The sequence below is a fragment of the Tripterygium wilfordii genome, chromosome 15, assembly GCF_013401445.1.
Source record: "Tripterygium wilfordii isolate XIE 37 chromosome 15, ASM1340144v1, whole genome shotgun sequence".
Taxonomy (NCBI): Eukaryota; Viridiplantae; Streptophyta; class Magnoliopsida; order Celastrales; family Celastraceae; genus Tripterygium; species Tripterygium wilfordii.
In genome coordinates this window covers 138,373-162,430 of record NC_052246.1, presented here as the reverse complement: position 1 = coordinate 162,430, position 24,058 = coordinate 138,373, and the positions used below count along the sequence as shown (strand labels likewise).

The 24,058-nt window shown below is 37.9% G+C and overlaps 4 protein-coding genes across 5 annotated transcripts; 3 read left to right on the top strand and 1 right to left on the bottom strand.

Annotated features, from left to right (window-relative positions):
* Positions 1 to 434: 434 nt before the first annotated feature.
* LOC120016030 (glycosyltransferase BC10-like) lies at positions 435 to 2,211 on the top strand. Its single transcript, XM_038868600.1, has 2 exons — positions 435 to 917; positions 1,570 to 2,211. Exons 1-2 carry the CDS (start codon positions 435 to 437, stop codon positions 2,209 to 2,211), a joined length of 1,125 nt encoding a protein of 374 aa, XP_038724528.1.
* A 2,659-nt stretch (positions 2,212 to 4,870) lies between these two features.
* On the top strand, positions 4,871 to 14,311 carry LOC120016272 (zinc finger protein BRUTUS-like). Of its 2 annotated transcripts, XM_038868960.1 has the most exons (14): positions 4,871 to 5,277; positions 6,449 to 6,658; positions 6,928 to 7,122; positions 7,210 to 7,577; positions 8,242 to 8,470; positions 8,764 to 8,932; positions 9,017 to 10,258; positions 10,359 to 10,530; positions 11,015 to 11,236; positions 11,312 to 11,449; positions 12,458 to 12,692; positions 12,814 to 12,873; positions 13,563 to 13,634; positions 13,850 to 14,311. In XM_038868960.1, exons 1-14 carry the CDS (start codon positions 4,993 to 4,995, stop codon positions 13,988 to 13,990), a joined length of 3,738 nt encoding a protein of 1,245 aa, XP_038724888.1. In that variant the 5' UTR covers positions 4,871 to 4,992; the 3' UTR covers positions 13,991 to 14,311. The 2 variants fall into 2 exon arrangements, with proteins under 2 accessions (XP_038724888.1, XP_038724889.1); XM_038868961.1 differs by lacking the exons at positions 4,871 to 5,277; positions 6,449 to 6,658 and having other exon boundaries at positions 6,970 to 7,122; positions 7,233 to 7,577.
* Positions 14,312 to 15,041: 730 nt separating this feature from the next.
* Positions 15,042 to 17,720, top strand: LOC120016271 (putative receptor-like protein kinase At4g00960). Its single transcript, XM_038868959.1, has 5 exons — positions 15,042 to 15,248; positions 15,990 to 16,200; positions 16,282 to 16,519; positions 16,695 to 16,845; positions 17,215 to 17,720. Exons 1-5 carry the CDS (start codon positions 15,042 to 15,044, stop codon positions 17,602 to 17,604), a joined length of 1,197 nt encoding a protein of 398 aa, XP_038724887.1. The 3' UTR covers positions 17,605 to 17,720.
* Positions 17,721 to 21,292: 3,572 nt separating this feature from the next.
* On the bottom strand, positions 21,293 to 23,706 carry LOC120016206 (40S ribosomal protein S7-like). Its single transcript, XM_038868866.1, has 6 exons — positions 23,556 to 23,706; positions 22,879 to 22,963; positions 22,695 to 22,768; positions 22,476 to 22,599; positions 21,830 to 22,012; positions 21,293 to 21,613 (listed from the first exon to the last, which is right to left on the bottom strand). The coding sequence occupies exons 2-6, from the start codon at positions 22,951 to 22,953 to the stop codon at positions 21,491 to 21,493; spliced, it is 579 nt and encodes a 192-aa protein (XP_038724794.1). The 5' UTR covers positions 22,954 to 22,963; positions 23,556 to 23,706; the 3' UTR covers positions 21,293 to 21,490.
* Positions 23,707 to 24,058: the final 352 nt, after the last annotated feature.

Sequence of the window (24,058 nt, the reverse complement as noted above, 5' to 3'; positions counted from 1 at the left end):
CAACCAAGTTATTTTTTATATATTTTTTTTATCAGAAGTTATTTTTTATATAGTATACAGCCAAGTTAATATGTGATTGTGTGTGTGTGTATATATATAAAATATATATTGATTATTGAGTTGAGTGTATCAATTGTGGGTTCGGATCCCTAAAATCTCTTAATAAGGAAACCTAAAACTCTTTTGGATTTGACAAGAACCTCCCTTTCCCTCCCTCTCTTTCTATTCTTCTCTCTCCCTCCCTCTCAATAAAAACCCATTAAAACTCATAACATAGGTTTCATTTTCTCTTCATAAACAAGGCCATTAAAACCTCCAAACAAACGTTACTCCTGCCCTTCCCCACCAAAAATCCTTCAAAACTCTCACAAACCATGAAAACCCATCAGCAAGAACAACAAAAATATCAACCCAAAATGCAACTCCACTACATCATGTCATATTTTCTCATCTTTGGCGTTGGAGTAGTCCTTGGAATCACCTTTGGTTTATACGTCAAAGACATGTCCTTCACTTTCTTACTCAACCAACAATTCTCCACCTTCTCAACAAACATAAAACCAATCGATTCATCCCCTCCTCCACCACCACCTCCTCCTCCTTCCCGGCCAGCGGTTCGTGATATTGGGTTGAATGAGTTCTTGAAGCCCTCCAAGGTTATGCATGATATGGGAGACGAGGAGTTATTGTGGAGGGCATCAATGGTGCCAAAAAGAAGTATCTATCCATTCAAGATAGTACCAAAGGTTGCTTTTATGTTTTTGACTAGATGGTCTCTTCCATTGGCTCCTTTGTGGGAGAAATTCTTTCAAGGACATGAAGGATTGTATTCCATATATGTCCATTCAAATCCTTCCTTCAATGAAACAGAGGTGCCACAGAATTCTGTCTTTTATGGAAGGAGGATTCCTAGTAAGGTTAGTAAAACAACTCTATTTTGGTAGCTAATTAATTCATTTTTGTGTCATGCATGACATATGCCAATGAAAAATGAGAAAATTATAGTATATGTCTAAGGGGGAAAGTATTATTGGAAATTCGAAAATAATATTGTTGATGGGGATTTGTATTAATTAATTAATTAACATTGTATTATAACATGCATTTTGTGGTTTAGATGATAATAGTAATTATATCATGGAAATAATTAGAATATTGAGACAAGTCATAGATAGGTGTCATTCTTACAGTGGCCTTGAAGTAAGTTGGATTCGTTATGGCCCAATTTCATTGGAGCTCACATGCATATCTGTCACTACTTATAATATTCGTCTTTTATTATTATTATTATTAAAATGATTTTTATTACTATATTTTATGGGATTTTTTTTTTGTCTGGTTATGGGAGTTTCTTGCATTGCTTGGATTCTACTTCTTTATAAACCAGACGCAGACAGAAATATCCTCCACATGCTTAGTACTTTTCCACATTCCTTTCTTTCTTTCATCGAGCCCAATAACATGTGAAGGGCCTTGATCCAGAAAGTCACGTGTTGGGCCTACTCAGTCAACTGGGCCTCTCTACCAAAACTGAATGTTGATTCCTTCCTTCATGGTGGCTTCATGCAGGATGTGCGATGGGGAAGCTTCACCATGGTGGAGGCGGAGCGGCGGTTATTGGCCAACGCCTTGCTGGACTTCTCGAACCAGCGCTTCGTCCTCCTCTCGGAGTCTTGTATTCCACTCTTCAACTTCCCCACAATCTACAATTACCTAATAAACTCGACCGAGACGTATGTTGAGTCGTATGATTTGCCAGGCTCAGTGGGGCGAGGCCGATACAACCGAGGAATGTTACCCCTGATTCGGCTCTCTGAATGGCGAAAAGGCTCTCAATGGTTCGAAATGGACCGTGAACTAGCTATCGAGGTGATATCGGACCAGATTTACTACTCTGCATTTAAGAAATTTTGCAGGGGATCATGTTATGGGGATGAACATTACTTACCAACGTTTCTTCACATCAAACGGTGGAGAATGAACTCGGAGAGAACCTTGACTTGGGTTGACTGGTCAAAGGGTGGACCCCACCCAAATAGGTTCCAGAGAACAGATGTTAACATTGGGTTTTTGGAGAGATTAAGATCAGCTGGTAGGCAATGTGAGTATAATGGGAATACTACCAATGTTTGCTTCTTGTTTGCAAGGAAGTTCACCCCAAATGCTTTGGATAGATTGCTCAGGTTTGCCCCAAGACTCATGAACTTTTAATTTTTCAATTTTAACTCATTTAATTTGTTGATTTTCAATAGATGGGTTTTTTTTTTTTACCATTCATTAATTAATTACTTTACGTGCTGATATACTCATAAGCAATGGTTTTTTCCTCCTTTTTTACCCATTTTATGAGAAAATAAATTAATACTTTGCTGCTTATAAAAAATAAAAAAATAAAAAAAACAAACCATTTGAAGCAAATCAATGCATATTGTATCAAGATAAAGTCTTTCACTTCATCAATATGCCATGCAACAAATATATATATATATACATGCAGAATATTTTCTTGAATACTAAAAGCCAGAAACAAATGGCACTCATGCAAACAAGAGGCTACCCCTCACAGACCGGTACAGGGACTGACTGCATAATTTGTAAGAACTATATGGAGCTCTATGCTTTCTAATTGGTCACTGGTAATAAGAAAAGTTGTTTGACCACAATCAAAAAAATAAAATTAAAATCATACACACAACTCAAATGTGTAGTTCATACACACATGTGCTAAAAAAACAGAAGGGCTGGATTTATATATAAAATGGGAACTTTAGTTTGGGTGTTGCTTTTCCTAACTTCATAGATAATGCCATGATCGATCTTACAAAATTCTATTGGATTATTGGGCATAAACAAAAGGAAAAGAAAAAAGAAAAAGAAGAAGAATTTGTGTGTTTTAATAATGAATAAGGTGCGTGTTGAGCATGTGGATGGCACACGTACATTGTGAATTTAATTAATAATCTCTTTGTGTAGTTTATTGGATCCACTAAGATGCACTATGTTGAAATTAACCCTATCTTTTACTGATCATAAAATAAAAGAAGCACCTCCTTCCATGTTTATCTTTTAAACACCACTGTGTTTTTCTTTCAAAAGTGCTCCCACTATGTTTTTTCTTTCAAAAGTGCTCCCGATTGATCGAGGAAAACAATCTAGTTAAAAATAAGAGAGTTGATTAAACATTAACATTATTCCACTAATACTAATAGTTAAGTTCGTAACAAAGAAATTAAGTTGAAGATATGAGATGGTTAGGGGCAACTAGTTTGATCATATAATGGAGATTGTTCTTGAAATGCATGTCCTATAAAGGCCGGGCATGCAAAGGTGACAAAGAACATAAAGCACAGAACTAGACTACTAGTGGATTTATATATGTAGAGTAGACGTACACACAGCATGAACAATATATTCATTATATCAAATTCTCTATGCATGCACAATTTATATAGCACATATAATTTATTTATTTATCCTCACGATGGGACAAGCTAGGAGGAGCTAGGGCATGTGAATAAATTAAGTATTGAGTCAGGAACCAATATAATTATGCATGCATGATCGAGTTTGTGGTCTGAATGGAGTAGCTAGGTACATGCATATCTATGTGCGTGAGTAGTGTCAGAGTGTGGAATTGTCACATAACTCCACTTATATTAGTTGAAGTCAAAAGTTGATGTTGGATCAACATTAATTACTTGGGTCATGATTTTCCGAATTATTAATTGTTTTGTATGGTTAGGGCAAAATGTACTGGTAGTCACTCAAGTATATATAGATATCAAGATAATTAAGGTGCTTAATTATTTTATTTATTATTTGGAATGCATGCAGAGATCGATAGAATCCAATATTATTGTCGTTTGTTAATTTGTTGGTATCTATCTGTTTCTGCTGTATATGAAAGATCGAGACTAAAAGTGAAGAAAATAATATTGAAGGAATAAATATCAACAATTTAGCATATATCTCAATGACAATTAGGTTTATAGAAATTAAAGATAGATAATAACCAAACTCATTGTATATATATATATATATATATATCAGAAAATTAGCAGGCCTATAGCTAGGTATCTTGCATATATAGTGTTGTTATGTGTGGAAGATAATATTAATTTAACATTCAAATGGAAAATAAGGGATATACAAGTGGTAGCAACATATGGTATTGCTTACACATTCATCCCAAAATCATCCTCCAATATATATATATAAGTATCCTATCCTATATATGTGTGTCCGCTCTTTATCCTTTTATATCCAATCTCTCCTTTTTCCCCAACTTTCACTCAAAATTAGCCAAAAGAGAAATGAAAATAATTTTTCCAAATTTATTTATGGGAGTTAAATGGGCCCACGAGAAGACCGGTGTGATTTGTACAGGGAGTGGGCCTAAGACCTGTGAAGGCCTTGGTCTGTCGGGTGCCCAATCAATTGAGTCCACGCTCCACACACGTTCCATGTGTGCCTCCTTGCACTGTAGTGCTCATCAAATATATTTGGAAATGGAAACGGAAAAGAAAAAGAAAAAGAATCAGTTTGATAATTTAACTTAGTATTATTTTTAATAACTAATTTTCCAAATTTCATTTACAAGTCCATAATTGGATCGTCTTTTTATTTTTTTATCCAGATGAGATTATTACTAGACACTAAACACGAACCTTTTAGATTAAAACTCGTGCATAATGCGATATGATTACAAAAAAAAATACACTAATTCTATTTTTGCTACGCCTCGACTCTCGTGTACGCGTCACGTGACCCGACACGACACACAGTGCTCACATGGCCACTTCTTGCCACGTCGTACCGAGCCAACTAATATATATATATATATATTAACACAGACAAAACACAAAGAAGATAACAGATTTAGAGAGAAAAAACTGTGACCAAAGAGACGGCTCCAGAGAGAGAGAGATTGGCTATGTATGGTAGACATACAGTTTTCTGAAGAAACAAACAGAACAGGCTTTGTAGATACAGATGGCCACACCGCTACCGGAATTGCAGAGAGGGGATGGGGTCATGCTGCCGACCAACTCTGCGGCGCCGACCAAGGCGTCGCGTTTCGAAATCAACGGAGAAGTGGCGAAATCTCCGATTCTGATGTTCCTCTTCTTCCATAAGGCGATTCGGAACGAACTCGACGCGCTTCATCGCTTGGCCATGGACTTCGCCACCGGTCACCACATTGATATTCGCCCTCTCTTCGACCGCTACCGTATTTTGCGATCCATTTACAAGCATCACTCCAATGCTGAAGATGAGGTATCCGATTTTCTAATCACTATATTGGTTTCATATATGTGGATGTAAATGCGTATCTTGTTTTTGCTCTCCGCGATTAATGCAGTAGTGAATGCGTTTAGCAGTCTTAGGTTTCTGTTGAGCTGATTTCTATGTTTAACCTAATTCTTTATTTTAGTTATATTTAGTGTTGTGGTTTCTAGATTTCTCACAGGTGAACATGTGGCCTGGTGAGTTGTAGTGACGATTCCGCCCACTACAAGCCAAGTTGTTTACCTATTTAGTGTTGAGTTAAGGATTTTTAGAGGGAGAAGAAATAGAACCAGAGAGAGAAGAAAGTTGTGAACTTTCATAGCGTCACTTTATTTTTCTTTACCATTGTTATTTTGTTCTCTCTTTCTTTCTTATTTGCCTTCCTTTTCTGCTTTCATTTCATGTGGTTGTTTTGATTTGCTTTGATTTTTTTTACTCTCTTATTTATTTAGTTCGCGAGCATCTTAAGTCTTTCAAAAGAATCGAAACAAAATGAGTTTTGAACAATAAATGCTGATGGATTATGTTGTTACAATACCGGGACTACTATACCGCACAAATTTAGTTCATAGATGGCTGCACATAGAAGTGATTGTTATGCTGAAGTTGTTTTGAGATAATTCAGAGGATTAGGCAAATAATGCTTACCATTTCTTTTGCTCCAAATGAGGTATGAAGGTCCATGCTTGTTTTCTTATAACTGTTTTTTCCTATAAAAGCAGAGGCGGTTACTTATTTCATTTGATTTTTTTTGTCTGCTTGAATTGCCAATTCCTTTTCTCGCTCCGCTAGTGTCGTATTTATGTGATTTGGCATTGTTTTTATTCTCTTTAACTCACTTGCTGTAGTTGTCTTGATATTTTTCTTTTGTTTAGGTATGCTTGCCACGTAGCTATATCCAGTTTTGATTTTAAGAAGAGCCTTTTGCTAAACATGAACTAATGTAAGCAGGCAGGATGAATGGAAAATTATTCTAGGCAAGATCATAGCACATATTGTGAGGAAGTAAATCATTTACAAATGATCTGTAGCTAATGCTTTTTTTGACATGGAATTTATCGGCCAATAAAGCACGTGTTTGATTTTGACCCTTAGTCTTTTGTTTTTTCTATTCTTCCACATCCATTAGCCGTAACCACTTGCCAATTTGGCTCCTCAGGTTATCTTCCGTGAGCTTGATATACGTGTGAAGAACGTGGCACATACGTACTCTCTGGAACACAAGGGCGAAAGCAGTCTCTTTGATCATCTATTTGAGCTGTTGAATGCTTACGTGCAAGACGATGAAAATTTCCCGAGGGAGTTAGCATCTTGTACAGGAGCTCTTCAGACAACTATTAATCAGCATATGGCGAAGGAAGAGGAGCAGGTAGGGTTTCAAACTTTCAAATTTCAATTGATGTCATTTGCAGTATCAAGTATCCAGGCCCTTTACTCATCTGACTCTGTTAATATCGTGGGTTTGTAGTTTTGGCATTGAGGGAGATAATAGAATTAAAAGAGAGCTAGAGAAGGCTACTTACGGCACGACACCTGTTGTTGCTTTTGTGATTAAGTTACATCCCTATTAAAGTCGTTTTACTCTTTGCAATAGCTTGTATTGAAATGTTATAATTAATATCTCTTTGGTTATCTCAGGTCTTCCCCTTGCTTATTAAGAAGTTCTCCCCTGAAGAGCAGGCTTCTCTGATCTGGCAGTTTTTGTGCAGCATTCCTGTAAATATGATGGCTGATTTTCTTCCATGGCTTTCATCCTCTTTATCACCTGGTGAAAATCAGAATATGAAAATTTTCTTGAGTAAGATAGTCCCGGATGAAAAGCTTCTTCAGCAGGTAAGTTTTTTATTTTGTCTTTAAGGGTTTGACTTTCTTGGGTTTTGTTGAGTTCGTTGAACTTATCTAAAGTCTTGTTATTTGAAGGTTATTTTCACGTGGATGAACAGGACGAACAGCGTTAATGCAGTGAGAAGTTGTGTGGATGGTTCTGAGGTTCAATATGAAAAAAATTCTGCTGCAGGCTCATTAACACCGGAAACTAATGGAGTAAAGTGTGCATGTGAGTTTTCCAGAACTGGTAAAAGAAAGTATTTAGAGCCAACTGATGAAGTTTATGATACCCCGGGTACACATCCAATAAATGAGATACTGCTCTGGCATAATGCCATTAAAAGGGAGTTGACTGAGATAGCTGAAGAAGCTAGGAGGATTCAAATTTCTGGAAATTTTACTAATTTGTCAGCTTTTGATGAGCGGTTGCAGTTCATTGCAGAAGTCTGCATATTTCACAGGTATCTCCTATTTTTTTTATGAATACATACCTCGTTACTGTTTTATGTTGGAGTCGACAGAAAATTAATTCCTACATTTGTGTTTGACTGTTTGGGCTTCTTGATCTTTTCTTGGTTGATATAGTCGGTCTTACTGCATATGAGAATGTCTTGTTCTGTCTTCGTCATCCTAAGCATATAAAATGTATAAGGGATGTCATAATATTTAAGTATTTATTACTTAGGTTGTGTTTAGGTCCTATTTTGATAGGATTGCCATTGTAGTTCATTTGTTTTGCCTATTATTCTCACTTTGAGCTTCCATGCTCGGCTGTGGTTCTATAATGTAAAATACAAAGTAAGACTTCGTCCTCTAAGTTGCAACTTGGAAGATTAAGGAAAAATTATAACAGGCCACCTGCTCCCAGAATAGAAAAAAAAAAAAGTTAACGATTAAATAAAGAGACTCATTAAAGGAGATAAAAGGCATTAGGAATGATAGGCAAGACAAGCAAGAACTCTGAATCTGACTCTTCACTGGTATGAACTGTTGTTTTTTGGTTTTGATGACTGCATGATGCTAGATGACCCGTTATAGTTATTTGTAGCAGACAAACGTTTAACAATCATTATAAAATATTTGTTTCCTGTCTTCATGTGGAGTATCTATCATTGCTGGTTGCAGTATTGCTGAAGACAATGTCATATTCCCTGCGGTAGATGGAGAGCTCTCTTTTTCTGAAGAGCATGCTGAAGAAGAAAGTCAATTCAATGAATTTAGGTGCTTGATTGAAAGCATTCGAAGTGCTGGAGCAAACTCTAATTCAGCGGCTGAATTTTATGCAAAACTATGTTCTCACGCTGATCAGATAATGGAAACCATACAGAGGCACTTTTACAATGAGGAAGTACAGGTAAGTTTTCCTTGATGTTGTAACTGCTTTTGGATAGAGATTTGGTGGTTGTGTATGTAGCCAGTTTTTTATATGTTTGTACATATCTAAAGGTCTGTCCGTGTTGGGGTGAAAATATGTGGTTGGAAGGCTGCATTGGTAACATTTCCTGGAATTACAATTAAGGGATAACAATTGTCCATAAACCTTGTTCATGCCATTTCATATTTTAATATGGATGTGTAACTGGGAAAGTCAGGCTCCAACTATCTTCTTTTTTTGAAAAATAAACCCTTAGCTTCTTGAATCTCCAGGTTCTTCCACTAGCCCAGAAGCACTTTGGCTTTGAAAGACAGCAGGAGCTTCTGTACCAGAGCTTGTGCGTGATGCCTTTGAAATTAATTGAGCGTGTCTTACCATGGCTGGTGGGGTCATTTACAGAGGAGGAAGCTAGGAATTTTCTAAAAAACATGCAATCGGCAGGTTTTAACTCATTCCAATTGATTTTCTTTTTGAAAGAGAACAATTATATGTACCTTTATTAATTTCTTTAATTCTTTGGTTCAGCTCCTGCAACCGATAATGCTCTGGTGACACTTTTTACTGGTTGGGCTTGTAAGGGTCGTAACCAAGGGTTATGTTTGTCTTCAAGTTCCATTGGCTGCTGTCCTCTTAAAAGGTTCACTGACATTGAAGAGGATTTAGCTGGATCCTGCTGTTCATGTGCTTCTGCGATATGTACTGAAGATAACTTGATGCCAGGTCACAAAGATGAAATCAAAAGACCAGTCAGACGAAACCTCTCATTGTCCCCTGGAAACATAGATGCCCCTGACCCCTCTGAGTTTATAATCGCCTATAAACTATCTTCAAGTGATCGCTCTTGTTGTGTCCCTGGTTTAGGTGTAAATAGCAGTAATCTGGGTCTGACTTCTCTTTCTACAGCCAAGTATTTGCGCTCCTTGTCCTTCAGCTCTTCTGCTCCTGCTTTTAACTCTAGTCTTTTTAATTGGGAAGCAGACATCAGTTCTTCTGATAAGGGTTGTGCAGCACGGCCTATTGATACAATATTTAAATTTCACAAAGCCATACTCAAAGACTTGGAGTATCTAGATATCGAGTCTGGAAAACTTAGCGACCGTGATGAGACATTTCTTCGGCAGTTCATTGGAAGATTCCGTTTGTTATGGGGCTTATATAGAGCTCATAGTAATGCCGAGGATGATATAGTCTTTCCAGCATTAGAATCTAAGGAGACACTTCATAATGTCAGTCATTCGTACACTTTGGACCATAAGCAGGAGGAAAAATTATTCGAGGATATTTCGTTTGTGCTTTCTGAGCTTTCACACCTTCATGAAAGGTTGCAAGATGGGCCCCATGTGATTGAGGATTCGATAGGAAGTAGCACTGTGTCTTCTGCTGTCCTTGAGCAGGATTCTATGGGAAAGTACAGTGAGCTAGCTAGTAAGCTTCAATGGATGTGCAAGTCTATTAGAGTGACTCTAGATCAACATATTTTCAGGGAAGAACTTGAGCTCTGGCCTTTATTTGGTAGATATTTTTCTGTAGAGGAGCAAGACAAATTAGTTGGTTGCATTATCGGGACTACAGGTGCTGAAGTCCTTCAATCTATGTTACCTTGGGTAACAGCTGCTCTGTCACAGGAGGAGCAAAATAAAATGATGGACACATGGAAACAGGCAACTAAAAACACAATGTTCAACGAATGGCTTAACGAATGCTGGAAAGAATCTCCTGGACCACCTTTGCAGCATGAAACACCTGAAGCTATCATTTCTCAGAAAGGTTTGTGCTATTCTTTAGTATCTGCTAGAAACCCATGTTTGAGTTGTCCAGAATGTTTTTTTCTAAACAATATTGATCGCTTGTTTTATTAAATTTCTAGATCCTGATGTTCATGAAAGCTTGGACCCAAGTGATCAGATGTTTAAACCTGGATGGAAAGACATTTTTCGTATGAATCAAAATGAACTCGAGTCTGAGATCCGAAAAGTTTATAGGGATTCAACTCTAGATCCAAGAAGAAAAGCATATCTTATTCAAAATCTCATGACCAGGTCAGTTTCAATATTATTTTTTTATGTCTAATCTTGAATGCTTAATGACAGCTGTGTTTTTCACGTTGAATAAAACTTAGTGCAATTGCCTAAAGTTATGTGGCTGATTTGGAAAGAAAGGAACAGCAGAATTTTCGAAAACAAGGATTCCTCCCTAGACTTTTTTTATTGTAAACTGGTTTGATTGCCTAAAATTCTGGAGTCTGTCTTTCCCTAGAAATGTTTTTGATCTTATTAACTGCTTGTCCTTGGTGTAGTTGTGGGTTGCGCCCCTTTGGTGCTTGAATAAATTTTTTCTATTCAAAAAAAAAAAAAAAAAACCCTTAGTGCAATTGCTATCTACTCAGTGCTGTTACTGACTTACTGATACCAACTTGGTGTCCTTATATTCAATGAAGCTCTTCTTTTGCATGAAAAAATGGTTAAATGAAAATATTTCCTCCCTGTTCGCGAGTAAATAATTATCGGTAATACTTTATTCCAGTCGTTGGATAGCTGCTCAGCAAAAGTTACCTCAGGTGTCAGCAGGGGGGACATCCATTGGGGAAGATGTTCTTGGGTGCTCACCATCATTTCGTGATCTGGAGAAACAGATACTTGGGTGTGAGCACTACAAAAGGAACTGCAAGCTTCGTGCTGCTTGCTGTGGCAAGTTGTTTAGTTGCAGGTTCTGTCATGACAAAGTGAGCGACCACTCGATGGACAGGTAATATTCGAAATTATCGCTTGCATGTCAAGTTGGTCCTTATATGATATTCTCCCTTCTTTTTAACCACTGCAGAAAAGCAACATCAGAAATGATGTGCATGCGCTGCCTGAAGATTCAGGCTGTGGGGCCACACTGCACGACCCCAACTTGTAATGGACTTTCAATGGCAAAGTACTATTGCAGCATATGCAGATTTTTTGATGATGAAAGGTACATGTGATTTGGCAAATTGAGAGTTGTTAATCGTTTAAGTCAATAAATTTGATGAATGTGGACTGTGGACTGTGGAGTGCAGTACAGTTCTTTTTCACAGCTATTTTCTATTTCTTTATTACAAAACAAGCAAAGGAACAATGGATACTTCAAACTAAGCATATCTTCAACTATTCAAACTTGTACCTGCGGATCTTTAGTCTTTCTTGTTGAGTGTTTTTGTTGTTATAGAAAACTTGTTGTCTTAATGTTCCCATGAAGGATGCGTTTTTGTGATCGACGTGGTTGTAGTCAAAGACTAATATATTGTTTCTATCTTCCTTGGAAAGTTCAAGTTGACAATGTTGGTTCACATAGCACCAGCAACTCCTGTGGGCTCTGTAGTATTTCAAGAGCAGCTATATTAAGGCTCTTAGCCTCTTAGTTTGGTCCTAATCCCTAAAACCCTAGCCCACAACAATATTGACTGCTTTGAGTTTACGGGTTCACTATGGATACATCGGGCCCGCGCGGCCTTTTCTCTCTGGGACATCTCACGTAATGGTACTTGAGCCCAGAGAAAAGACCTTGTTGGTAGAGTGGGGAGGGCTTATCCTTATAAACTATGGGGTCCTTGCATATTTTCGATGTGAGATTCCTAACACTCCCCGTACTTGTAGGCTGGGTTATGTCATATCCAACAAGTGGGGTAGAGGCTATGTTCAATTGGATTGAATTGCTTCGATATCATGTCATAAATCCCTAGCCCACTTACACCGACAATATTGTCCGCTTTGGGATTATCGTTTTACTGCGGATACATCGTGCCCGCACGGCTTTGTTCCTCTATGGGCCGTCTCACTTAATGGTGTACTTGAGCCAAGAGAAAAGGCTTTGTTGGTAGAGTGGGGAGGGCTTGTCCTTATAAACTATATTAGATCCTCTCATCTTTTTGATGTGTGATTCCTAACATTTATGAATCCTTGTACGCATCTTATCATCTGTTTTATTTTCTTCTTTGTTTAGGACCATATATCATTGCCCATTTTGCAATTTATGCCGTGTTGGGAGTGGTCTCGGCATTGATTACTTTCATTGCATGACCTGCAATTGTTGTTTGGGGATTAAGTTGGTGAACCACAAGTGCTTGGAGAAAGGGTTAGAAACAAACTGCCCTATCTGCTGCGATTTCTTGTTCACATCAAGTGCAACAGTCAGAGCTCTGCCTTGTGGACATTACATGCATTCAGCTTGCTTTCAGGTTTTTATGTTCACTGCAATATCCCCTCCTGACATTATTGCTTTATTCAAATTGTTTTTTGTCTCCAAATAGGTTTCAGAGAACTGGTTTAACATCAATATTACACCTTATCTTCTGCTAGGCATATGCTTGCAGTCACTACACCTGCCCAATTTGCAGCAAATCCATGGGGGATATGGCGGTAAGAAATCATATTTTTGTTGTGTTTATTTATTCTTTTTATAACCAGCCTATTGATTAGTAATGGAATAATACATGAATGTACTGGATATTGGGTATTAAGTAGTAGGAAAAAGTATTTATGTTTCTAATGGGAGGGATCTCTTGGCCCAGTGGAGAAGGAGGAGCTCTTGGCCTAGTGGTGCTCCTTAGGACTTGAACCAGGATAGGGTCCCAGGTTTGAGTACTCTCTCAGACTCTCACACTAATAACAGCAATAAAAAGAACATGACCTATGACAAAAAAAAGAAGAAAGGTAGGAACGAAGCCTGTAGCCCTGAAGTCATTTTCTCAAGAATCACTTTTTTGGCATTAGGGAAAAAAGGACCTACTAAACAAGTAGTCTCCAGTCAGGGACTCAAGATCGTTCTATTGTTTACTCGGTCATACTGAAACATCATTCCTCCAAAAGATAAAAGGCCAAGTAGTCTCCAGTCAGGGACTCAAGATCGTTCTAGTGTTTACTCGGTCATACTGAAACATCGTTCCTCCGAAAGATAAAAAGCCGGATGATGCTTCCCGTTATGAGATGCCTTTGTGTGCGGAATGGTTTTTTATGTTTATGTTTCGAACTTTTGTTGGCTCATCTTTCTAATTTGCTGCATGTGGCATGCTGTGATTTGTTGTTGCCTGTATTGTAAAACCTTCCAGGTTTATTTTGGTATGCTTGATGCTTTGTTGGCTGCGGAGGAGCTTCCTGAGGAATATAGGGATCGTTGTCAGGTACATGCAATATGTGGTTGTATAAGAATACTTTGCAATACTCATGTTACTGTCGTATTGCATTGATATATAAATTATAGGATTGCCACAACTAGTTTTTATGTCGCTTGTACAAATTGCATGCTTGCTGACATATTTTGAACAGTGGAGTTTCTCATATTGACGACTTTTTTTTTTTTTTTTTAACGTTGGCTCATATTGACATGACAATCTAGGACATACTCTGCAATGATTGTGATCGAAAGGGCGTCTCACGCTTCCACTGGTTATATCATAAGTGTGGATTCTGTGGATCATACAACACCCGATTGATAAAGAGAGAGGCAGCAAATCCAAACTGCCCTACATCACATTAAGCAGAGATTTCTTTCTCCGGCAATTATAGGAAGTTTTTTTTGTATGTGCATAACTGTATAGTCGGGCAATCAAATTTCCCTCGAACTAGGTTACTGTAAACGTGTTACACAATGATTGAATTCAGGCATAGCTTTCTTTGAAGGTTTTGCAAATTATTTTCATTTCATTACATTACATATGAGAGACAGAGAGCACTTGAGATTGGGTGGTTGGTCCTATTTTGTTGCTTTCTTTTGTCCAAGCCTCCCCCTAAAAGCATTGACATGTAGATAATGATATTCTTCTCACTTTGTAAATATGTCAGCCTGTAAATAGTTACTACTGATAAACGTTAATACAAGTAATTAACATAGGAAATTGAAACTTTTGACTAATCATCAAAGTTGAGTTGCAGCTTGGAAAAGCAATGAAAGAATCTTTTTTTTTTATCTTCGTTTAAGCAATTTCAGAGCATCCCAGATAAAAGACCGACCTGTGTGGGAAGAGTGAAAATATTATCGGCGGCGATATTGGTTTTATTCATCTCTTTAGTCTTTACAGCGTGACCTTTCCTCCTCTTTCTACTTCCTTCCTCATCAGCCGAAACAGCGTCCCGTTACGTCCAGATACACGTCTCTAATTAAAATTGTTTTTGTTTTTGGTCAAGTCACGCCAGATACACGTTTCTACTTTACTAAAACGGCGGCTTGGATTGACTAGTTTTTAGTTTTAGTTTTTGTGAGTTGAGTTGAATATTGAATAATACCCAGAAAAAAGTAATCTGCAATCTGTTACCAATGAAATGAATGTTCTTTTATTAGAGATGGAGATGGAGATGGAGACGGAGATGGAGAGATACAAACGAACAGAACATTCAAGTTCAACACCTACCTGTGACTGTAAGTGTGAAGAAAAATCCCCAAAAAGTCAAGATGACCTTTTAAAGCCGAGTCAAAACTCTTGAACCAACAAATTCCATCGCTTTCGTCTCATAACAATACCGCGTGATTAATTACCTGCTTCTCTGTTTTGTCTACTTCGCCAAGCTTAAGCCCACCGATCGATGCTTCTATGGGGTTGTTATCCCTCTTCTGCAACTGCCTCGGGGAGAGGCTCACAAAATTCCCAAAGGCCTCCGGGGACGCCTCTGAAGCAGGAGGCGACGCCGCCGGTGACACTTTCGACCTCTTCTTCGATCTCCGGTCCCTTCAAATTGCTACCAACTTCTTCTCCGACTTGAACCTCCTCGGTCACGGCGGCTTCGGCCCTGTTTTCAAGGTAAGTCATCGTTAATTACTTAATTTCATGTCTCTCAGACTCAGGGACGGTACTGGTTGGCCGGACCCAAAAATTACAAATTACTTCTCTGCTCTGCAGTCTGAGAGTCTGAATTCACCTAATTAGAATTTCATGTTTCATTTTGTGTCTAAAAATGACAACTTGTGGGGGATAAGATAAGATTGCTGGCACAAGATGAAAAATGAATTAATTATGTTAAATATCTTTAGCCATATAGTAACCAGGTATGCATGTTTGGTTGTTCCATAATAGCTATGAAATGAGATTGTCATTCAAGTACAAATTTACCAAAAATTACAAATTAAATTAGCTTCGCTTAATTGTTTTCTTCTCTCGTTTTATGGCAAAATAAGTGGGTTAAAACTTGCTTTTGTATGTTTTTTGATGAAAGGCAACTAGGGCAAGTAAATCAAAATCTAAACAATAAAAACAAGTGACTGCAAATAGTGTAAAAGATGGAAGGATCAAGGATTTGATGGGGGGAAGTTAAAGATAGTGTAAAAGGACGTTAGGAAAACTCTCTCGTTGTACACCTGTCTGACTATTTCAATCAATTCTCCTATCTTATTACAAAGCAATAAGTTATTATCTGTCTTATTACAAAGCAATAGCCACTAGGCAAGTTCATTATCAATTTAGATACTGTAAAGAAAAGCACACAGGATGTGGGGCAGCGCTTCTCCCTCAATTCATTTATTGGTATTAGCTTATATCCTGTAGGGACTGATGCCAAATGGTCAAGAAGTAGCTGTGAAGAAGCTCGCACTAGATTCGAGACAAGGACTCAGAGAATTTGTTAATGAGGTCAAACTTCTATTGAAAATTCAGCACAAAAACTTGGTCACACTGTTGGGTTGTTGTGCCGAAGGTACTGAGAAGATGCTTGTTTATGAGTATTTGCCTAACAAGAGCCTTGATTACTTTCTCTTTGGTAAGTATGACCTTATATCGCTATTTGAAGCTTGGTTTTGATGATTTCAAAAATAGCATTTCAAGTTCTGAGATGTTTCAGATAAAAGCAAGTCTGCAGCACTGGACTGGATGACACGATTTCGGATAGTCATGGGCGTGGCAAGAGGTCTTCTCTACCTGCACGAAGAGGCCCCTGAAAGGATCATTCATAGAGACATCAAAGCAAGCAACATTTTATTGGATGAGGTGTTGAATCCAAAAATCTCGGATTTTGGCCTGGCAAGGCTCTTTCCGGGTGATGATACACATATGAACACATTCAGGATCTCTGGTACTCAGTAAGTGATGTCTTTAGCTCTCTTTGTATTCCGCTCTTTTTGTAAATGCTGATGAAATTTATAATACCTTTTTATATTCTGATGTTTTGTCAAATTAGTCATGGGCTAATGGTGTTCACACTTTCTTAAGGAGACGAGGAAAGTCATATTAGATTAATCATTCTGTTCATCGCAGTGGTTACATGGCCCCTGAGTATGCAATGCGTGGATATTTGTCAGTGAAGACAGACGTTTTCAGCTATGGAATATTGGTATTAGAAATTGTAAGCGGAAGAAAGAACCATGACAGCCGCCTCAGTACAGTAAAGGCAGACCTGTTAAGCTATGTAAGTTGATTTTATGAGTTCTGAATTTTGATATTTTAAATTGTTCTTCCTGATAGTTAAATTTAGATGAACCCATCTTCGATGATTGGCAAGTGTAGTCTCATCAAGTGGCCATGGCCAGAAACTTGTGGTGCTGTCATCTTACAAACCATAACTGAAAGACGCAGTATTCTTGGAAGACTGACCAAATAGCTAGGGCTTGTCATCCTATATTTTACACGGAAATTTTGGACATCAAGTAGTTCTGTCAATGTATACACTCATAGCAAACTTTCCATTCTCTTATGTTAAATTGCTATCTTCAGTAACAGTTCTTTTGATCTTTCGAGTAATTCAATCCTTCTCAAGCTCTCTGATTCTGTTGCCCAGGCATGGATGCTTCATCAAAGGGGGAAGTCATTGGAATTAGTTGACCATACCCTTGCCAAGTTCAATAGCGATGAGGCAGCTATGTGCATTCAGATGGGTTTGTTATGTTGTCAGCAAATCGTAGCAGAGAGACCGGACATGAACTCCGTCCATCTCATGCTCTCAAGTGACTCTTTTACATTGCCCAACCCAGGCAGACCTGCAATTCAAGGTCGTGGAGGACGTTGGACGACAACCTCTACTTCTGCTACTGCTTTCACTGATACGAATACAAACACGAATGCTACTACAACAAGTAATGATCTTTCAAAGATTTCTGGAGGGGGTAGTTTCATAGATGAATATTCTAGGAATTCTATATCTGTTTCTTCAAATGATGAGGGTAGATAGTTGATCATGACCTCCATTATTATTTTATGAGGAGAGGTTGTTACTCTACTATGCTTGTGTAAACGAAATTGTTCTTTTTTGGTATGATATTGGTGTAGTATGATTCATTTTTATTATTCTTTGTGATGGTAGGGAGGTCTCTACTACTGGACATGATTAGTAGTGGATGCAGTAGCATAAAAGCCGTAGGACAGATAATATTATTATGTTTATAAATTTTCATGTGAATTTGTATTGCTTATTTTTGTCACTGCTAAAAATCAAGTCACGTTGATGTTTACATACAACAGAGAACACTATTATCAACTCCGATATTAGATGAAAAGAGGGAAAGCAATCTGTAGACTGTAGAAGAAACCTTTGACAATATTCTGTAGAAGAAAAATGATAGTAAAGTGTTTTCATTTTTAAAATCAAAGAGGAGTTGACGATAGTCAAACTCTCATACAAGATCTTTATTTGAGTCCTTTATAATTACGAGACTGAGGCTGAACTACACACACCTAAGACAGTCTTTCTGGTCGCCAACCTCACTTACAATCTCTCTCTCTCTCTCTCTCTCTCTCTCTTCCAAAGCTAGGAGATCCCACCGAAAGGTCAACTGAGATTCTTGAGCTCTAACTCTTAAACCCATAAACGACGGAGAGAGGGATCAGTCCCAATTGGGAGCTGAGGAAATGCTGCAACCACGAGCAGATGGTGTTCCTGATCGCAGTCTCTGTCTGCACTGTCGTCATACTAGCGGTAATGCATCTCCTATGCTTTTAGTCTTTAGTTTCTATTATTGGGTTCCCTTCAATACAATGAAAGATCATCACTTTGAGTATTGTTGTGATTGGCATTAGCATTGGCGTGATCTACGTACGGTTGTCTGTTCTAAGATGGAATGCTCCCATTTTTGTGAATCTCTGGGACGAATGAATTTGTCAAGTACATGTGAATTTGTTCAATATATATGCCTTTGATTTTTCAGTAGTCTTGTAGTTTACATGCTTGTTCAATGTTCTCTAAAAGTCGTTGGATGGGACGTGTGCGAGTACGAAATAGCTTCTTGAACTCCAATATCTGAAATTTAACAAATCAAGAGGGGAAAGGAATGGAAGAGGCAATGCTGCTTATTGATTGATGGCTTATTTGGAAGGAGCGAAATAGGAGTGACCTCCATTACACATCTTGTTAAAAAATGGTAGGGCGCACTTAGTTAATGGAATATGGGGAAACCTTGTAATGATAAACAGTAGCTTTCTGTCCCTAATTTAGTACTTTTGCAGCTTCCCATCCTATTCGTACATGGGTCATGGGCGGCAAGCACCCCTAGATGCCCATCTTAATTAATTTCTTTGAGCATTCAAAGAAAAAGGTATTTTTTGGTATGTCAATTTCAATGCTTTTAATGATATGTATGGAGAATTCCTTTTTTAAAAAAATTGTAGCTATGGAGGACGGTACTGCTGACACCATTCAAGCTTTTGACTGTATTTCTCCACGAGGCAAGCCATGCTATTGCCTGTAAACTCAGATGTGGCCATGTAAGAAGCCCTTCCTTCCGTGCTTTGGCTAAAAGATCCATTATGCTTGTGCTAATATATTGCACAAAAGCCTTTCATTCGACATTTTTATTGTATATTCTAGTAAATATATTGTCTGGGGGCAAGCAGGTTATTAATGATCTCAGAACTTGTGTTCTTACATGTAGATTACAGTAAAAAATCTATGTGGTGGCTGTGTGGGACAATGTAGTATACTCTGTCTTAACAATGTCTTAAATATTTAAGCAGATAGAAATACAGTAGGATGACCAATCAGTAAGATCAATTAAAGTGAAGGATTTTTGCCTCTAGGTAGTAGTCCAACTCATTGGAAAAAAAATGGTTCAAATTTGTGTTTTCCTTTTGCTTGAGAAACTTTCATCTCAACTTTCTTAAAGGAGAAAAGACTTGTTGCTAGTTTTACTGCATTTAATACTCATAAATTCACTGGTGTCATCATCATCAATGATGGAATTCCTTTTTATATTAGGTGATGAAACAAAGGTTTTTTTATACCTACTGAGAACTTGATGCGGTTAATTGTCAGTTGAATTTCCAGACTTTCTTGTTGTGCATTATTGTACTCCTTTTTTTAGCTTATGCTGGTTCCAATTGCTTGAGGAGTTAAATGATAGAACATAATTATCCAATCATACAAAGGTCAAACTTGATTCCTTAGTGTTGACATCACTGGTTCTGCATAGATATTGCCTCTTTCAATTATCAAGAGTTGCATAAGGGGGATCAGTTAAAGTTATGAAGTACTCAGTGATTCTTAGATTTGGTTGTCATATTCTTCTGCAACCCAAATGAATTTGAATTTGACTTTCTGTGACATACAAGCATTTGATGTGGATTTTAATGATATTCACATCTGGAGCCATTAGGGTTTATTATTTTCATTGGTGTGATTTGGGTTCTGCAAGAAACGACTAAAGCGCGTATACTTCGATATGTCATTCTATTCATCGGTAACTCCAATTCTGCATCCTTTTTCTTTAGTTATGTTGTTGTGATTTCAAAATCCCATTCTTGTTGATAATTCTAATCTGATGGGGACGCTGCTACCCCCCTCCCTTGCTGTAGGTGTGATGAACAGCTTGTTTTCTGTTTATGGTATGTCCCCAGAACAATCGGGTCGAATTAGGCTATTAATTGGTCAGTCTCAGTCATATTGAAATGTCCTGCCCCTTTTCAAATGATGCAGATATATATCACGTAGAGTTCATTCTAGCGATGCAGAGAAATTTGCACAAGTCTGTCCATGTAATGGTGTTGGATGGGGCATGATCTTGCCTAACTTGCAGATGTATATACATGATTTTCTTTTCACGTGTTTGATTTGGTTTGTGTCTAACTGTCCATGCTGTGAAATTGGCTTGCAGGGGATTGATATCGTTCTTGTTTCTATGTGGTGCCATGTATCTTGGTCTTGTGATACTGTCATGAGGTAAATTCTGCTCCCATGACTAATCACTTTTTCCAAGTTAATATTTTTGTGTTACTTCTCAGCGATGAAATGATCTGACACCATTGCCCAAGTGTTCACATTCTCAGACAACCAATGAAATCTGTCGTCAGTCCCATACTTTAGCAGATGTTTGCAAATTACAATTCAAAAGGCAACAATGTTCATTGGACCTATTTACTTTCTGAGATTTTTGTTTCTTCTTTTAAGGTAACTATGTTATTGTTGTTTTATGGGTTTAAACTTTAAAGATGATGCAGAGAATGAATCACTTACTATTCATTTATCACGGACAACTACTTAAAGTCGCACAATCACAATATATGCAAATCAGAGCAATCACAACCCCTAGACAAATCAGAAACAAAGGCACATACCAACAAATTGTATGCAGAGGCGCATCCCAACCTAGTAAAGAAATGAACTTACAAGGAAACAAGACATGTACCCTAGAAATAATTTTCAAATCCGGTTGCAATTTGACTGAGAAAGACCAACATTCATATGGTAAAATCAGATTTTTCATTTTTCTTTACAGATGTTTTGGGGGAGGGTTACTTGAAGTGTTGAACCATGAACCCCCCCCCCCCCCCCCCCCCCCCCCCCCCCCCCTTCATGGTGACGAGAAGCCTTGCCACCACCAGACCAAATGGGATACTCAAAGTATAAATCAGATTAACCATGCATATAATAGTTGAACCAGAAAAAGGGGGGTATTGACTAGAAATAGCATACAACATAAATTAGATCACATCGAAAAATATGAAATCCATCTTTAAAGAGTTTCCTACTATCAGAAACAAACTCATCAATGCCAAAATTTTATGAAGTGCACATTCAAGAGTTCAAAGAAACCCCATGTCTAAGGGATGGTATTGCCAATGGACATCTAGGCCGCCTCTTTTTTGGGGAACTCAAACATGACATCTTTGCCTGTAAGTTTCCTGTAAACTGCAGAGAAAGTACCCAGCCTATTGTCTGTGTTGTTTTTCTCTTTCTCATCCAGAAAAACCTGCCAAACCAACAGCCATTAGCAGCGAAAAATAAATGAGCATGCATCAAGTTGTATGCGAGACAACAAAAATTACAAAGTAACAAAATGACAGAAAGAAACCACGATGATCATTTACTGGGTTGTAAGCAATTACAGCATGCTATTTAGTATTTGCAAAGCAATTACTGCCGCTTATATTAGCCTCCTATTTGTTGCCTACAATAGATTAATTACCTTCATTATCTTGGACCCGTCAATTCGATATCTAACACGCTTCCCAACAATCTCAGCAGGCATTACAACATCCTCCAGTATTGCCTCGTGCACAGCAGTTAGTGTACGACTGCGTGGTCGTTGAACAGCTGAACCTTTCTTTGGAGGCCTCACTATCCTCCGGGTGGCAATCAGGACTACTTGCTGAAAGTACGAAAGCAACAACTCATCATCAACAACCTAAAACTTTTGATCAGTAACAATAATGTACTTGAAAGCAGAGAGCAATGGCCATTGACCAATAGAAAGATTCCATAAAAAAATTTCAATACAAGTGTCGGGAACCTTAAACAGAGCTCAGCCAAGCAACAACTATTTCTTTCTATCTTATACACCAAGCTCCTTGATAGATTTTAATTTAGTTTATGTTCAAATAAAATGGGCATCGTTGTGTTATAAACATGCCAACCACCAACACTGATAACTAACCCGGAAAAACAAAACATTGATAACCACCCAATTAAGTAAAATGAACAGGAGCCAGAGGTGTTCACTTGCTAATAAACAAATTACAATAACTTATTCTCATTCATTAGCACTTTGATCTCATTCATTTAAACAATCGAAATTAAATAGAAAGAATAAACAAAGAACGATTCTCAATCACCTTCCCACTGAACTTTTTCTCAAGCTCTCTCACAAGCCTAGAATGAATCTTGCGGTAGGCTTTCCTCAATCTGTAAGGGACATGGATAATAACTGCCTTCTTGTTTTTGGGGATATCGACTTGACTACAGCATACATTGAACACCACAAACATTGTGAGTGATAATCAGCTAATTAATTAGACCAAATGGAGCCCATAAAAAGTACAAGGCATTCTTACGTCGCTGAATTTATGAAAAGATCCTTGAGATCACTTTTCAGCTCCTGATTAGTATTCTCCAAATCAAAAAGTGCCTATGTGAAGGGACAAAGAAATAAGTAAAGATACACATAGCAGTGACAGAACACGGTTGATAAAATTTGTGTGAATTAGAGAAGCAGTGTCAACAGGAAGAACTTAGAACCTGTGCCACTGACTCCTCAAATTCAGTAGGTTCAGCATCCTTATCCTTACGGATCTTGTTCTGTGCCGAAAACATCTTCAGAGACCTACATAACAGAGAGAGAACAGATAGGTCGGTCCTTTAGACTAGGAAACATATAAAGCAGCTTGAATTCTCGTATTGTTGAGAACTGAGTCATACAATAACAAAACTACAAAAAGAGAATTAAAAACACAAAGAAAATTGAACTTTACGTGCTTCAATTAATGTGATATATTTTATCATCATTCACGGGTTAGTAAATTGGGACAACTCCCTTCACCTTTCAAACCGAAACAGTGTCAAGCAAACATGATGCATTACTTCCTAAAGATGGGTCTAATGATGTAAATACAAAGTTTAATGCAGATTGAAGACTTGGATATAAAACAATCTAATTTAGACGGGCTATCGAGACGATAACACAATACCCCGTAAAACTGTTAGCCCATTAAAATTAAACTAAGTCTTAAGATTTATCAAATCCCGAATGACAGAAACCTAGTCCATGTCAACCAAATAGCTACATAACTAAAACATTGAAATAGGAAAAAGAAAAACATCAACACAAAACAAAAGTCTTTACACTACTAGAAACGAGAAAGAAAAGGGAAAACAGAAAAAGAAGGTGACTTTTTCTAGGGTTTCAAGCATTTTACCAGATAAGAGACGAGAAGTGAAGGTCTCAAGAAAGCAGAGAAGAGGTGGCCAATAAGCTTCCCGAAGTTGTGCGTATCAGAGAGCAAGCCTAGGGTTTGGAAGTTCGGAAGATGGAATGCGTTATATATAAATATGATATCAACGGCCACGATGATGATCGCGCATTCCAGTGGTTCTCTACGGTTGTGTTACTATGAAATTAATAAGAAACCAATAATGTACTGCCATGTGCCATCTCTGCGTGTGCGTGTGCGTGTGCGTGTGCGTGGCTACAACATGGGCTTATGTAATAATTCCAATTGAGGGTCGAGACCCACTTGTACATTTGACTGTAAGCCCAGCCCAATGAGGGCCCGCTATTAGTCTAATTTTGGAAATATAATACTCCAATAAGAAAAGTAGATATTAATGTTAGGAAAGTAGGAATTTGTTTTGAGATTGTATTAAGTCTAATTGGCACCTACAGACCGACCTACTGGTGATTGGCTTGCTTTTATGGCTG

What these genes read in the sequence shown, in the direction of transcription:
- LOC120016272 (XM_038868960.1), top strand. Translation starts at nt 4,993, where the DNA reads ATGGCCACACCGCTACCGGAATTGCAGAGAGGGGATGGGGTCATGCTG. An exon ending in ATGAAAAGCTTCTTCAGCAG is followed by an intron (nt 7,123 to 7,209) that starts GTAAGTTTTTTA and finishes TGTTATTTGAAG; the next exon opens with GTTATTTTCACGTGGATGAA. An exon ending in AGATTTTTTGATGATGAAAG is followed by an intron (nt 11,450 to 12,457) that starts GTACATGTGATT and finishes TTCTTTGTTTAG; the next exon opens with GACCATATATCATTGCCCAT.
- LOC120016271 (XM_038868959.1), top strand. Translation starts at nt 15,042, where the DNA reads ATGGGGTTGTTATCCCTCTTCTGCAACTGCCTCGGGGAGAGGCTCACA. An exon ending in TTCAGGATCTCTGGTACTCA is followed by an intron (nt 16,520 to 16,694) that starts GTAAGTGATGTC and finishes TGTTCATCGCAG; the next exon opens with TGGTTACATGGCCCCTGAGT. An exon ending in AGGCAGACCTGTTAAGCTAT is followed by an intron (nt 16,846 to 17,214) that starts GTAAGTTGATTT and finishes TCTGTTGCCCAG; the next exon opens with GCATGGATGCTTCATCAAAG.
- LOC120016206 (XM_038868866.1), bottom strand. Translation starts at nt 22,953, where the DNA reads ATGTTTTCGGCACAGAACAAGATCCGTAAGGATAAGGATGCTGAACCT. An exon ending in TTGAGGAGTCAGTGGCACAG is followed by an intron (nt 22,769 to 22,878) that starts GTTCTAAGTTCT and finishes CCCTTCACATAG; the next exon opens with GCACTTTTTGATTTGGAGAA. An exon ending in CTTTTCATAAATTCAGCGAC is followed by an intron (nt 22,600 to 22,694) that starts GTAAGAATGCCT and finishes TGTATGCTGTAG; the next exon opens with TCAAGTCGATATCCCCAAAA.
- LOC120016030 (XM_038868600.1), top strand. Translation starts at nt 435, where the DNA reads ATGTCATATTTTCTCATCTTTGGCGTTGGAGTAGTCCTTGGAATCACC. An exon ending in GAAGGAGGATTCCTAGTAAG is followed by an intron (nt 918 to 1,569) that starts GTTAGTAAAACA and finishes GGCTTCATGCAG; the next exon opens with GATGTGCGATGGGGAAGCTT.